At 42.8% G+C, this 13,805-nt stretch overlaps 1 protein-coding gene across 4 annotated transcripts in view; it reads right to left on the minus strand.

The window, feature by feature from the left end:
• The window catches only part of Pbx1 (PBX homeobox 1), a 312,314-nt gene that overhangs the window by 61,006 nt on the left and 237,503 nt on the right, over positions 1 to 13,805 (minus strand). For 2 of the 4 annotated variants that reach the window (XM_021197268.2, XM_021197266.2), the window contains exons 6-8: positions 11,072 to 11,231; positions 4,766 to 4,878; positions 3,356 to 3,445 (exon numbers count right to left, since the gene is read on the minus strand). In XM_021197268.2, coding sequence (XP_021052927.1) covers positions 3,356 to 3,445; positions 4,766 to 4,878; positions 11,072 to 11,231 — 363 coding nt within the window. The remainder of the gene's footprint in view (positions 1 to 3,355; positions 3,446 to 4,765; positions 4,879 to 11,071; positions 11,232 to 13,805) is intronic. The other 2 variants (XM_021197270.1, XM_021197269.2) reach the window with 1 other exon arrangement.

A 13,805-nucleotide genomic window follows, 5' to 3' on the forward strand; every position in this document is an offset into this window, starting at 1 on the left:
AAAAAAAAAAAAAAAAAAAAGAATCTCTCTATGTGTATCAAGAATTGTCTGTGGTCATATGAAAACACAAAGTGTTTGAAGAAGTGAAGTTTACCATTCATGGTGGGTAACAGGGGGTCTTGAGGTCTTGTATAACTCTGAGTCCATTTCAAATCCATGTCTTTGCATCAGAATGGTGCCCTATCCTACCCTCAATAAGAAATACTCACTGTGAAAAACTGTTCATAAAGAGGAGAAAACAAGATCAAACTAGAAAGTTAACACGTGAAGCACTTCACACTTATTCATGTGACATAACATACCCTGAGCCCATCCCTTTTCTACCTGTCTCCTCATTCCCCCCCCCCCAAAGCATGCCTGGGGTTACTGAGACAGGCTGTCATCTCTCCAGCACCCCATTCTAGGACCCTACCTCCAGAACTTTATAGTCCCATTGCTCTGAGCTCGGTTCGAGGCCAGCAGTCCACACTTTACACAACTTAAAAATAGACAGCAGCTGGATTTAAGACATGGGCGCTGTGGAAACCCAGCCAGGAAGCAACTGCATAGTGCCCAGAAAATGTCGTCCATCAAATGAGATACTACCCAGATCCCAGCTGGGAGTTCCATTGCTGCTTTGGGTTTAGGGATTGTTTATTTTTGCTTTTTTGGCTCAGATCTTTCATTCCTGTCCCTGTCTCCTCTTTTGTCTCCTCCCTTTTTCTCTTTCTCTATCTTGGCAGTTAGAAGCCTACTCTGTGTATGCCTAGGCCCTAGCTTCTAATACCACCATCTAAAAATACATCTTGCCACAACACACTTCGTCTTCGGTAGGTGGCCCATTTAAAAATTGACACCGAAGCAACATATCATATGACCACTGTCCTTTGATGCACTCAGCCTGTATATTAAAGACTCAGAAATGAAGTTATCACAATTTACAGGAAAAACAATTAGTACACATGAGTGGCTCAAATGGAGTTTCTAGTCCTTTTGTGTGTGTGCCGAGGTTATGTAATCAGACATAATTGTCCGCACATGTTTGTTACACTATCTCAGAAATGATTTCCAGCCCACCAGATGCATAAGGGTCAATACTGGAAGTCTCCTGCCCCCCACCCCCCATCAAGCACTGCTTACTATAGTACTGCAGTTAGGGATTAAAAATATACCAAATAAGAAACTGTCAGACCCATTTTGTACTGACTCATAAGGACTTCCTTCAGGTTCCCTCCCTCCCCCCCCCCAGACATCTGTATTTTTGTTCCCACTTCTTATACATTCTTCATATTCTCTTTCATCTAATGCACAAAATCATTTCTGGAGAAGTCTAGTATCTCATAAACGCTCAGCCATACACAGATGCATGTGCACTTAATTCTCTAGCCAGCCAGCCAGCTTCTTCCTTCACTCGGGCCCTTTGAGAGCACCTTGTGCTCTCCTAAGCAGGGTTCCCAGCACGCCAACACTAATACAATGATAACAATGATGACTGTTATCATAGGCACAGTATGGAGAGAACCCCCTCTCTGGACCTTTCTAGAAAATGGCATGACTCTTGAAAGTATATTCAACAAGACAGGCTGACCTTGCCTTTCTTCGCCAAGAGAGAAAGGTAGTTAAGATAGGAACTCAGGCGAGATTCTGCCTGAAAATAGGAGAGAGAGAATTCTTAACTGAAAGTAGCAATAGATGTCCCCTCCCCCCAAAAAAACAAACTACTACCTAGTGACTGACTTACTTTTACCATGTCCTTACCAAGCCAAGCCATGTATGAGGCTCTTTAACGATGTGAAACCTTCAGTTTTAGAGAGGCACCAGAAATCCACTTCTCTGATGCTTCTACTCAGTGAACAAACCCTGTCCTATTCAGACTGTTCCTGATGAAGCCGATTCCTCTCTGTGAGGGCCAAATCAAAACTGTTCTGTATCACCTACTCTTTCTCTTTCACGGGATAAGAATTCTTCTTCCTTATGTGTGTGTGCAGTTTGTGTATGTGGTGCTGTGGGATGTGCATGTCGGTATGTGTACAAGTGTCTGCGTGTGGTGAGGCCAAAGGTTAAAGTCCAGTACCTTCCTCCATTGCTTTTCCCTTCGTTTCTTAAGACTGAGTCTCTCTCACTGGCTAAAGAGCTCTAGGGGCCTCCTCCCTGCCTCTGCTTCCCCAGGGATGGGTTTACGGATGTGTGGCCAGATGACTTTTTACACAGGCACTATGGATACAACCTTAGATGTTTGTGCTCATATAGCAGGGACTTTCCTGATGGAGCTATCAGCCCTACCTTCCTCATTTCTAAAATAATTATGCTTCATCTGATGAGATAGTTGTTCTTCTTTTGAGTCCTTCCAGATCTGTCATAATTGGGTAGGACAAGACTCAATGTGACAAGACTCAATGCGGAGTCGAAGGGGCCACCTCCCACCTCCTTACAGACATTATGCTTCAATTAGAATAGACTGAGGTCTCATTATCAAATCATGACTATATTGCCTTCCTTCTACTCCTTAACTTATTTTAACAATACCAACAGCAACAAACAATAGCATGGCTCTCCATCAACCAACTGAAGCTCCGCTTTCTTCAGCCATGCCAAGCCGGTCATCCCACCAGAGTCTCCTGTGACTCCTAAAAGCCTGGAAAACACCCCTGAACTAAAGAACAACCTCCTTTTCCAGGCTTCCCTCATGTCTCAGCTTGCTGTCATCGCTGCTGAGATAGCAGACGGCTGATCTGAGAAATCAAGTTGGATTGCTGTCCCAAATCTACACTTGGTTCTCCTTGTGTCTGTCTGATCGATTTCACTCTGTGCGACATAGCTTGTCGCTATGAATTTTCATGCTAGTCAGGAGCCGCCAGCGCACCCAAGAACAAGTGGAAGATGGTCCGCACCCCCTCCCTGTCCCTTCAACATACTAGGCCTTGGTGTCAATTTTTTAAAATCATCTATTGGCAGATTGGGAAAAGGGTGTTTTATTCTTATGGCCATAGACCTGGATGCAATGGATTTGGGCCTCTGGTTTTCTTCTCCAGGTGCCCTGGTCCCCAGCCTGTGGTGACATTTCCTACCACTGTTGTACTAGGTGTCACCTGTTTAGCAGCTCCTCTCAGCTGAACGCATGTGGCCGCAGGTGCCATGCAAACACTGATTGCGTGTGACAGCCCTAGACGCCAGCTGCCTGCATGAAGCCTGCCCAATCGCTACGTTCTTTCTTGGGGAGGATGCTGCCGATGGCGTGACCGATAAAGAAACAAGAAACTAGGTGACTGTAAAGCTAAGACAAGTCCTACTAAGTGGCATTCTGGGCCCTGTGGCTTTGAAATAATTGACAGTGATAGAATAGAAACAAAGGGTTGGGGGAGCCTTGTTTGCTTACACTGATGCCCTGCGGACTGTACATCTGACTGGCTGCGAGTCCGTCACTGTATCCTCCTGTCTGGCTGATAACATGGCGAAGGGTATCCACCTAGACAGAGAAACAACAACAGAAAGGCAATTAGTCAGAGAGAGAAAGGGCTATAGCACATCATCTTCTTACAGGCTACGGACAGGTCATGCCACACAGTAAAGCAATCATTTTGAAGATGTTCTTCCTGGGGGAAAGTCCTAAGGACGAGGCTGGGACTCCCCCAGATGCCAAATCCATTGCCACTTATGAGTTCAGTAAAAATAATAAAAGAAACTTGAAATGGAGACAGATTGTACAACGCTGGGTGAGGGGACACAGAGCTATGGAGCTATAGGGAATGGAGGGAAGAGGACGGAAGTGTCTCCTACCCCCACTTTTCTTCCCTATAGATTATCCCATGCAACTCAAGTCAAGGTATTTCTTTAGTCTTGGACAGCCATGTCATAGAGAGAGGGAACTGGATAAAGACCCAAGGCTTTTTTTTTTTTTTTTTTTTTTAAATCAGGATTTTGATGATGGTAAGTCATTTAGTCACATGACCAAAGCCTGCCTGTATCATCTCAAATTTGATTCTAGGCAGTGCTTCCTGTGCAAGAGGCTGAGTCACCAGCCGGCTATCTATTCCAGGCATGTAATGTTTTCTGTTCCATGTGTCAGACAGGTAGATGTGGCTCCTATCTTCCCGAGTCATTGTGACCCAGAGCATATGACTTCAATCTCTCAGATCACGCTTCATGCTGAGATAGCAGGTTGGCTTCCTGAGGTATCTGTTTTGAAGGTGGATGGTTACACTAAGAAGCACAGAGGTTTGGCACATGACTTGATATTTTTGGTTCCATATATAATCTTATCATCAGAAACTCGAGTCCACTGACCTCAAGGGTGACTAAGTATATGTGTTAAGTCAAGCTGGCTTTGGTAATTTTAAAGCTGAAGATGAAAGCAGGGGATACTAATGCATCTGCCTGACCCTGGATGACTTCTTTATGTTAGCAAATCCTGAAGGTGGGACATCAACAGATGAGAGGGAGACGTGGAAGAGATAACGGGCTGAAATTCCTTTTCCTCTGATGATTAACAGAGACGCCAGTTCCCCCCATCTCACAGGCCTCCTTCACCTCATTCTGTGTTTGTTCCTTTCCTTCCTTCCTAGTGTGACTGACAAGCCAGAGCCAAAGCATGGGCACCATCCCCTATGATAGTGGTTGTCTTTGTTCTGTTTCGGTTGACTCTGATTTGGTGTGACTACTGCCTGCCTGCCTTTCCCTTTCTTTCCTCTTTCCTTCTCTCTGTCCAGACAGGAGCAGGATGCTGAGAAAACTGAAGGCTGGTACACTCTACTGAATTCACCTGGTGGCATATTGGCTGGGTCCCTACCTGTGATTGCACGTTGGCTCCAACCTGGGCCCCTTGGTAAGAATCCCCATTGAGTGACTGCACGCTCATGAACAAATCTCCAGAGTTTGACATGTTAAAAGAACTGGAAGAACCTGGAAAGGAAAGAGTGAGGCACCTGAATCACAGAAAGGAAAAGGATCAACCCCGCAACCAACAGCCAAGAGGAGAATGACATGCAAAGCAACCCCCAAATCAAATGTAAGACAAAAACAGCATCCACAGAGCCGGGTTAGTAGCATGAAGAACAGAGCAAGCAAGAGGGTGCACACTGTTGCTGTTACATGAAGTGATCTCTCGTTCCAAGTTGTCATTAAGACTGCTTTCGGCTAGTGATTTTAAGCTGAAAGGGGGGCACTGAATTCTAGTGCCATCTACTTAGGGGTTTTCCTTCATGCCTCTCATAGTCTAGGGTTGGCCATGAGGCCAAAAGGATGAAGAATATGGTCAACGATACTGGCTGGCCAGTGATATTTCTGCCATCACCATAGAGCATCTGGGTACCTTTTCTGGATTCTAAATATGCTTTGCTGACTTCATCTTGCACATTGGGGGCATCACACAGAAGGAGAGTACATAGAGGGAATGTCTCCTGTGGTGTATAGATACTCTCCATGTCTAGAAATAAGGTAAACATCTTTGCTATGTGGAGATAGCCCAGGAAACCTCAAAGACTGCAGGATTATGTGAGACCGGCCCAGTCTTTCTACCAGTTGCCAGAGCACAGAGAGACGAAGCAGAACACTGGCTCAGAATTTTCAAGCATGCATGAAGTGCCTCTAGGAATTTTTAAAAATCAGCCTCCAGAAGGAGAGTTTAGCATGGGCTTTCACCTGCCAGAGATGGAAGTTCCATCTGGTTGGCCTTAGGTCCATCCACACAGGCTCCCATGGGATGAACCTAGCCCAAGCTTACTCTGAAAACCAGGGCTTACGAAGCTAATTAGAGCTCTGAAATCGGCGGGCAGCTCAGCGCATAGGAAAGAAAGCTCGGCGTGCAAGGCTTGGTTAAAAACATGACGTTAGCCTGGTAAAGGAGAGACCTCAGGGACCCAGGTCAGTTGCACTCTGTGACTTCTAACCCTGTGCTCTTTCTTGCCCTGAGATTCTTCTGACAGCCACCACCAATGGGGGAGTCACCCAGCCTCCTGTTTGATGCTTTCTATCTCTTCTCCCAAGACAGGGATCTGAGCTCCACAAGAGAGTTGTCTATCTGCAGCCAGGAAGAGAAGACCTTTTCTTTTCTCCCAGAGAACAGCCACTTAATAGGCAGTGTGTTCTCCACCCTGCCGTGGCACTTGATATACAACTGTCTACTGTGTCATCTCATGTCAACGGCAAGAGCCATTTAGAGGAACCAGGTGTTTGTAATCTTGGCAACAACCCCATGTTAAGAACTATCTCCATCTTCCTGTGTTCTGGGGAGTCTGCATCCTCATGCAAGAAGCTCTGTAACTATATTTCTACATATGCTGCTGCTCCCTCTAGCCTACTTCTCATTCCTGCTTTTCCATGCAAAGGAAGTGCTATCTTTATGGGTTGAGAGGGGACTGAAATATCTGCTAACAGACTGCATCTTGTCTGGCACGTATTTTTCTATATAATTTATCTGGAAGGAATTAGAAACATTCAATCTTATCAAAAACAGGAGTAAGATCTCGTCATGTGCAGTTTAGACTTTGACCTGAACTTCCTTCCATTACTTCATTCCACTTTGTGTTTGAAACGCCCCCCTCCTCCCAACCATGGAAGAAGCAGCATGAATTGCCGTTCCCATTCTTGTGCTTGTACAGTCAACCCAGACTTCAACATATGAGTTGTAGCCCCCTCAGATCATGTCTGTAGTCACAGGTGCAAGGCCTAAACAATAAAGCCAATGCAATATCCGCATCTTGTTCTGTGCGCATCAGAACCAAAAACCTACACAACAGCTGTGCTCACGATATCAGACTTCCTATGCTCCTTGACCCCAAAGTGCTGAGTCTGAAACCTAGGTACTTTATTTCTTGCCCATTCTCAGATAGCATGTACTAGTCACACATACTGTATGCTATTGGTCTATTGGTCTATTGGTAATCATTACCCAAACTGTGCCACAGGAGAAATCCCCAAAGGGCTACCCTGATGCCAAGGATCATGGCATCCATAGAAGCATGCAGATGTGGAGTGTGCCATCTACAAGATGTGCACTGCAATTGACACAGATGATTTAAAAAATATATATATGTGCAAAGATAAATTGTAAATATGTCTGACTGTGTAATATACACAGGGATAAATATGCGCATACAAATGCACTTCGTGTACAAATGCATTTGTATCAGAGCAGTAATTGCAGAAATAGTCCCTTGCACTCTTGGCTGTGCTGTTTCAGCATTTCATGGTCTCTGTGCAGCTATGTCGTGGCTTCTGACTGTCTGCTGAGAATCTCAAGTGATGGAGTGGATGGAAGAGAACAGGTGCTCCTAGTACCACAATAAAGTCTATACAAGCATCAAGGTGTGGTTGGGGGGGGGGAGAGGAGTCCTTCGCCCACCATTGAAAGTTGGAAAGAATGGATAGCCTTCCGAGCAGCGTATACATCCCAGACAGAAAGTGAATGTGTTTCCTTAGCAGTGCTGTGGAATCCCCAAAGAACAGCTGCATATTAGCCGACTTGCTGAGGCCACCCAGTCACTTTATCTGCAGGGAGCTGGGGAGAAACCGGCATACTTCAAGATGTGCCTGGCAGTTGAAAGGTTCTGAATTTGGCTAAGGAATGAAGGCAAGTGCCACCCAGATACTTGGGGTGTGTACGGAGTGACATCTGCACTCAATTAAACCGAGAAGAAGTAATGGATCACCCAGGAATCTAATGCATTTGCTTGGGCAAATACTGTGACTTGGAAATGTGTTAACATGCATTTTCATAAGGCAAGTTCCTGAAGATAGTCTTTTCATTTCAAATGGTCTTTAGGAGTCTAAATTACTCCCGAAAAACAATACAAAACAAACAACACCCAAATATGCAATAAACCCCATTTAAGTTAATAATAAAATGTAATAATATCTAAACGGAAAGCATGACGTCCCAGTCTTGGCAGGCTTGACACTTTCGGCTAGATAGTCTTTGAGTAGGGAGCATCTTATGCCTGGTGGGATGGTTACGTGGATCTCCATCTCTATCTATTCATGTCAGTAACACCATTGATGCCGACGACAATGAAAACCATCTCTAAGATATTCCTGAATGCCTGCTGGGGTGCATACTCACCCCTAGTTGAGAACTAATGACTCAACAAAGATAGGGTATGTGTTTGTCTTAAGAAACTCGAAAGATTTTGAAAGTATGAGCTCATGGATTCTCACTGGATATATTTATGGATAGATTTATGAGAAGCTACCTGGCAAATATTGCTTTAATTTCTCTAGTCTAAAAAACCAAGTTTCCCATGGGTGAAGTGACCAGCCTGATTCAGTCAGACTTCCATGTCAGCTGGGGATACAGAGGAGGACAGATCTTATTAGATATGAATGTAATCATGCTTCACTCTTGCTTCCAAGCAAGTGTCTACCTCGTTCTGAGTCCTCAACTCATGCCTCTATCATCTTTTTGTTTGAACATGAGAAATTGAGAGCTCATTATATGGAGTCTCCCAGTGAGCTATAGCCAATGGTTTTTACAATTTTGTCGTTCGGTTCTCTCATTTCCCACACTCCCAACTTCATTCCTTTTATCCTTCCTCATTACTGCATCAGCTTTGTCCACCTCTGCTGGAAGACACAATAAATGATGCTGAAAGTCTCTCCATACTTAGAAATTCCTAGCACCGAGTCCTAAGTGATTTTTATGAAGTGGGGTCATGTAAATGGTGTGTGTGTGGGGGGGGGAGTCTACTAAAAAAACAGAGCTGCTTAGGCGTGGGTTGCTAATCACCCAAGTGCTATTCCTTGCACAAAAGCCAGGGGAAGGAAGAGGGTTTATTGGCAATGTTGCCTTTCCTGCAGTGGAAATGAGCGTGTCAAGTAAGCAAAGATCCTGGGAGAATTTCCATTTTCATATTGAGAATATAAAACTGTCCTAAGTACCTGACTTCCAAATCCACCCAAATACCTTTTCATATATTAACCTTTTATTTACAATCTCTTTCCATTACCATTTCTCCTTTGAAATTACTGAAGAGATGGCACACAATGTAATAAACACTCTATGTAAAAGTTTGAGCACTTATCCTCCAATCTGCACCGTGATTTAGGCTGTTAAAAGCTGAAGGAAATACAGAAAAGCCCATTTATAACTTTTTTCCCGTTAAGACATTTATCTTTTAACATTCCATGCTATTGCACATCAACAATAGTGTTTTCTTTGCTCTCTGTATTAGAAAGGGAACAATACAAAGGGTTCCTCTGCAAATTATTTCCAATAACTTAGGCACAACTGGAAGGCTTAGCTCAAGTTTTCCATAATAATGTACTTTGTGCTCAGAATAGTTATATGAAGTTTAAGCCACCAGAAAATTCCTTAGAAAACTGTAATCAGACTGACATTCCATAAGAGCCAACATAATTCTTAAACACAGAGTGGGGGTTAAAATGCTTACTTTTCTCTTTTTAAGGGCTTTAGGAAAGAAAAATAGTTATGGATTTAGTAATGAAGGGAGCCCACAGGGCCCTTCTAAGGACTAGTCATAAATCATGCTAAGCCATCTGTGATGCAGATATATCTGGGACAGGGAAAAAGTCATTTTGATATCTGTTTTGCATTATGATAACCTCTGCAGGACTGTTGAGTGCATTTTTGCTAATATTGACAGAATTATACTTCTTCCAAAGAGATAAGTGAGAATGTCTGCCTAGCACTTGCGATGCTGGGTTTGAAACCTTCAATAATCAACCAGATAGGGAAAGAGGAAACTGTGGTTATTGGGCCTGTTAGCCTGGACCTTTTTATCAATCATACCACAATGAGGAAGAGCCACAATGGCCAACAACAACAACAACAGAACCAACAGAACCTTCAAAAGCATTGTTCAGGGCAGCCTGACCTTAATAGCTGAAAAACATAAAACTGGATCAAATTAAACAGCGTCTTATGATGCCAATGTTTACAAAGCCAAGGGCTCTCCTCATGCCTGATTCTAATTAAACAATAGAAGGCCATGGTAGTATAGCCCAGGGACTTGGAGACCCCAATGATAACAAATTAATGCATGGAGAAGCTCACAGAAGAAAAGTGTGTGGTGCCTTAAGGAATCCAGTTACAAAGGCAGCGTATAGCACAAAGTAAACAACCAGACACTGAGGTCAATGTCATCATATATACTCTATAGAAATCTCAGAAATCATATTTGCAACCACATTATGAGTTAATATGTTTGGGTTTTCTAGTATATTGTTGCTAACACCGGACTTAGAAAGACATTCCACATTCCAAATAAATGTGTTTTGTCTGTTATAGAGCAGGATGACTTCTGATACTAAACATATTAAATAAGGAAACTCTTGTTTTCCCTTTCTCCCCTCCAGAAGTATCCACATGTTTCCTGCAGCATACAGTCATAGAGGTTATACTTCATATATTACTGACTTTTTATTGGCATCACGGAGGTTCAGAAGTAACAGAGCAGGGCATTTCTAAAAATGTACTTCTATGCCAGCTTAAAGTCTGAATTTAGTGTACAATGCCTGTTCACGAAAATCAATCTTAGACCCAAGGCATATGATTGAGGTTCCAGTATGAACACTAGAATCGGAGAGGTTTGGCTTAATAGCTTGTAATTTTTCCTGAGAGTTTACATAAGGAAGACCAATCAAAGAAAATGATAAAGAATAATATCTCTAATCAGCTTCTAGGAAATATTGTAGCCTGGCCCTGGAGATTGGAATTTGCCAATGAGACCTTTCCTAGAAGAATATCCCCTGCCTCGGATACACACCAGCATATGACCCAGACACGATGGGGACAGCAAGATAAACGAGGATGAAAACATCATAGGAGAATCCAAAGGAACTGCCTAAGTGTTAAATTTTATCAGTCATTTTAGAGGTCTCATTAAATCCAAACAATGTACCTCGATTTTAAGTTAAACATATGCATTACAATGCAAACTTGCAGACAGCCCCACCTTAAAGAGCACACTGTTCTTTGGATATGAAAAGATTAAAAAACCCAAATTGTCACTGACAACAAATGATAATTGCAGTATAAATCGATGAGTCAAAACGCATAAGCATTAAAATAAAATCTCAAAGTAGAGAAAACGAATACACAAATGGAGAATAATCCCCCCAAATCAAAGAGGAAACTAACCCGCTGAGTTGGGAGTAGAGGGCGAGTTAGCTTGGCTTCCATGGGCTGACACATTGGTGGCTGTGACAGCCGTTTTGGCAGCATAAATATTGGCTTCCTCTTGAAATTTACCTATGTTCTTCTTGTACCGGATTCGCTTATTTCCAAACCAGTTTGATACCTAGAGCAGCAGGAGAGAAGAAAAGAGAATTAGCTCTTCAGCCATCAGAAGACATTGTGGAGAAACAGAAGGGTCCCTGAAGGGATGGAGAGATGGGGCCGGATAATGTGATCTCACCCCCAGTGAAGCAAAAGTAAGATCTTAAAGAGGACCAACTACCTACTATGGGTTCGCTAAAATTCCACAAGACCACTGTGAATACGATGCCCCTGTGCAAGACTTGCACACCAATGCTAGGATTTCCGATTTAGAACAAGTATTTTAAATCTGCTTATTTCCTAATTTATGACATTTAAATAATAAATGTATTAGGAGAAATGCTTGTTTTATTTATTTATTTATTTATTTATATTTGAAGACAGGGTTTCTCTGTGTAGCCCTGGCTGTCCTGGAACTCAGTCTGTAGACCAGGCTGGCCTCGAACTCAGAAATCCGCCTGTCTCTGCCTCCTGAGAGCTGGGATTAAAGGACTGCGCCACCAATGCCCAGCATGCTTTGTTCTGACACTGTGCAATCGAAATGCACAGACTTTTAAAATGTCCACATGAATCTATAACAACATGCGGATGCTTCCATGCATTCATTAATTCAAAATTTTAGAAATTAAATGACCTTAATATGAACTTTTGAGTCTTAACTGTATTGTGCTGCACAATTTAGCAATATAAATTTACTGATTATGTTGTACAAAGCTTGATCTTATGTATGAAAAAAAAAAACAAACAACTGACTCATACAGCTAATTATTACTTTGAATTCCTGCTTTTAAATGTTCAAAGCCAATGAGCACGATAAACCTAATTTACTTTCTTTTGTTAATTTATTTCCTTCCTGTGGCTCACAGCAGCTGTCTTGGCTCCAGTTGGTACTTCTCCGTTTAGACAAAGACTCTTACCAGAAAGGAGTCAGGACATACATTGACATTTACCCCACGAGTCTCGCCTTGGGGAGGAATGTCTAAAAACACCCTATGTTCTGGAGGTGATTCCGGACCACACTGTTGTGGCTTTTCTTTAGTTACGCAACAAGCTATGAAAGCAGATAAGGGAAGAACAAATTGACCACACATATAACACACCTCACTTATAACTCCCACCCTACACTTCACTAACAATGGCAGATAAAGAAAATGTAAAGTAATAATAATAAAACAAAACAAAACAAAAAAAAAAACTACATTTAGTTGTGAATGCATTCAACAAAGCCAACACTTCAAAGGCCTCGCTATCCTTCAAAGGCCTATGTGGCTGACACAGTAGCAGAAATGCCAAGCCTTTGTTACAAAAATCAAACTGTACCAGTGCAATATTAGTAAACAAGAAAGAACAAAATTCAATAATAAACTGCTTTATTTGTTGCAAATGCAGAGAAACAGTTAAACCGGGGGGGGGGGGGGGGGGGGAAGGAAGTGTGCGCTTCTGAGCCCGGTTCAGGACGATGCCACGTCTAAGTGCACTTTGAAATTCAAATTTTGCTTGATCTAAGTTTCACCGTGCATATGAATCAATCATAATTATCACTGGTTATTGATTTATATGTGCAACAGGGAGGGAGGGAAAAGGTAGGTACGTGTTTGAAAAGTGACTGGAAAAAAGACAGAAATGATGAAGGTAATTTAGGGGACCCTTCCAAGAAGAAAGGGAATGACACAAGAAAGGAAGATGGGGGGGGGGGGAAGGTTGCAGGAAGGATTTCCTGTTTAAATGAGAAGAGACCTGAGGTTTTTGGGAAGATGTTAGGTAGATCAGGGCATTTCCTATAGTGTCTACATAGCAGTATCCTCTACCTCAGATAATACGTAGAGTCCACATTTCATTAATTAATACTCAACTGTCACAGACTAAAGGCCTAATATGTGTCGGGCTCTAGGGATGCATACGGATGAGGTAGCATGAGTCAGACAACATAGAAAGAATAATAGGTTTTCTGGGGACTGTTTGATTTACATCTCAAACATGTTATGTTTCAAGAGCCTATGGGCAGAGCCACGGCAAAATCCAGTGGGAAGTAAGATACATGAGTTTAGTGTTCCGGGACAAAAGCCCCATCTGGATATTCAAATGGAGTTACATTTGTAGCTGTGAGTGTGTAGAACGGTGCTTTTCAGAGTTAAGCATTCACAGATGGCTCGTGAAAGCAGATCCCAGAACCTGCTCGCAAAGATTTGGATACAGAGCTGGTATAAGACTCAGGAGTCCATATTTCTCATAGGCCACAGGTGATGTGCTGCTGGTATTACTGATGCTGCCGATGCTGCTTTCTGAGGACCACACTCGGAGCAGCACTCATAGGGATGCAGGGCTCTTTGGGGGAGCCTGGGGAGAAGACAGTTATCAGAGGCATTTCAGATGGATTCAGGTATATGTGCCTATTTTTGTTGGGGGTCATGGGAGAAACAAACCAATAGATTTTTAGCATATATCAAAAAAAAATGTGACTGAAATTAAAAAAAAAAAAAAAGGTGACCAAGGTCTATTGACTGGAGCATGGACTGATGAAAGCTAAGGAAAGAAAAATAGTTGTAGGGTAGGAGCTGGGGGAAAAGGGGGAGGGAGGGGGAAGAGGGAGAGGGAG

This window comes from Mus pahari, chromosome 5 (genome assembly GCF_900095145.1).
Source record: "Mus pahari chromosome 5, PAHARI_EIJ_v1.1, whole genome shotgun sequence".
Classification (NCBI taxonomy): Eukaryota; Metazoa; Chordata; class Mammalia; order Rodentia; family Muridae; genus Mus; species Mus pahari.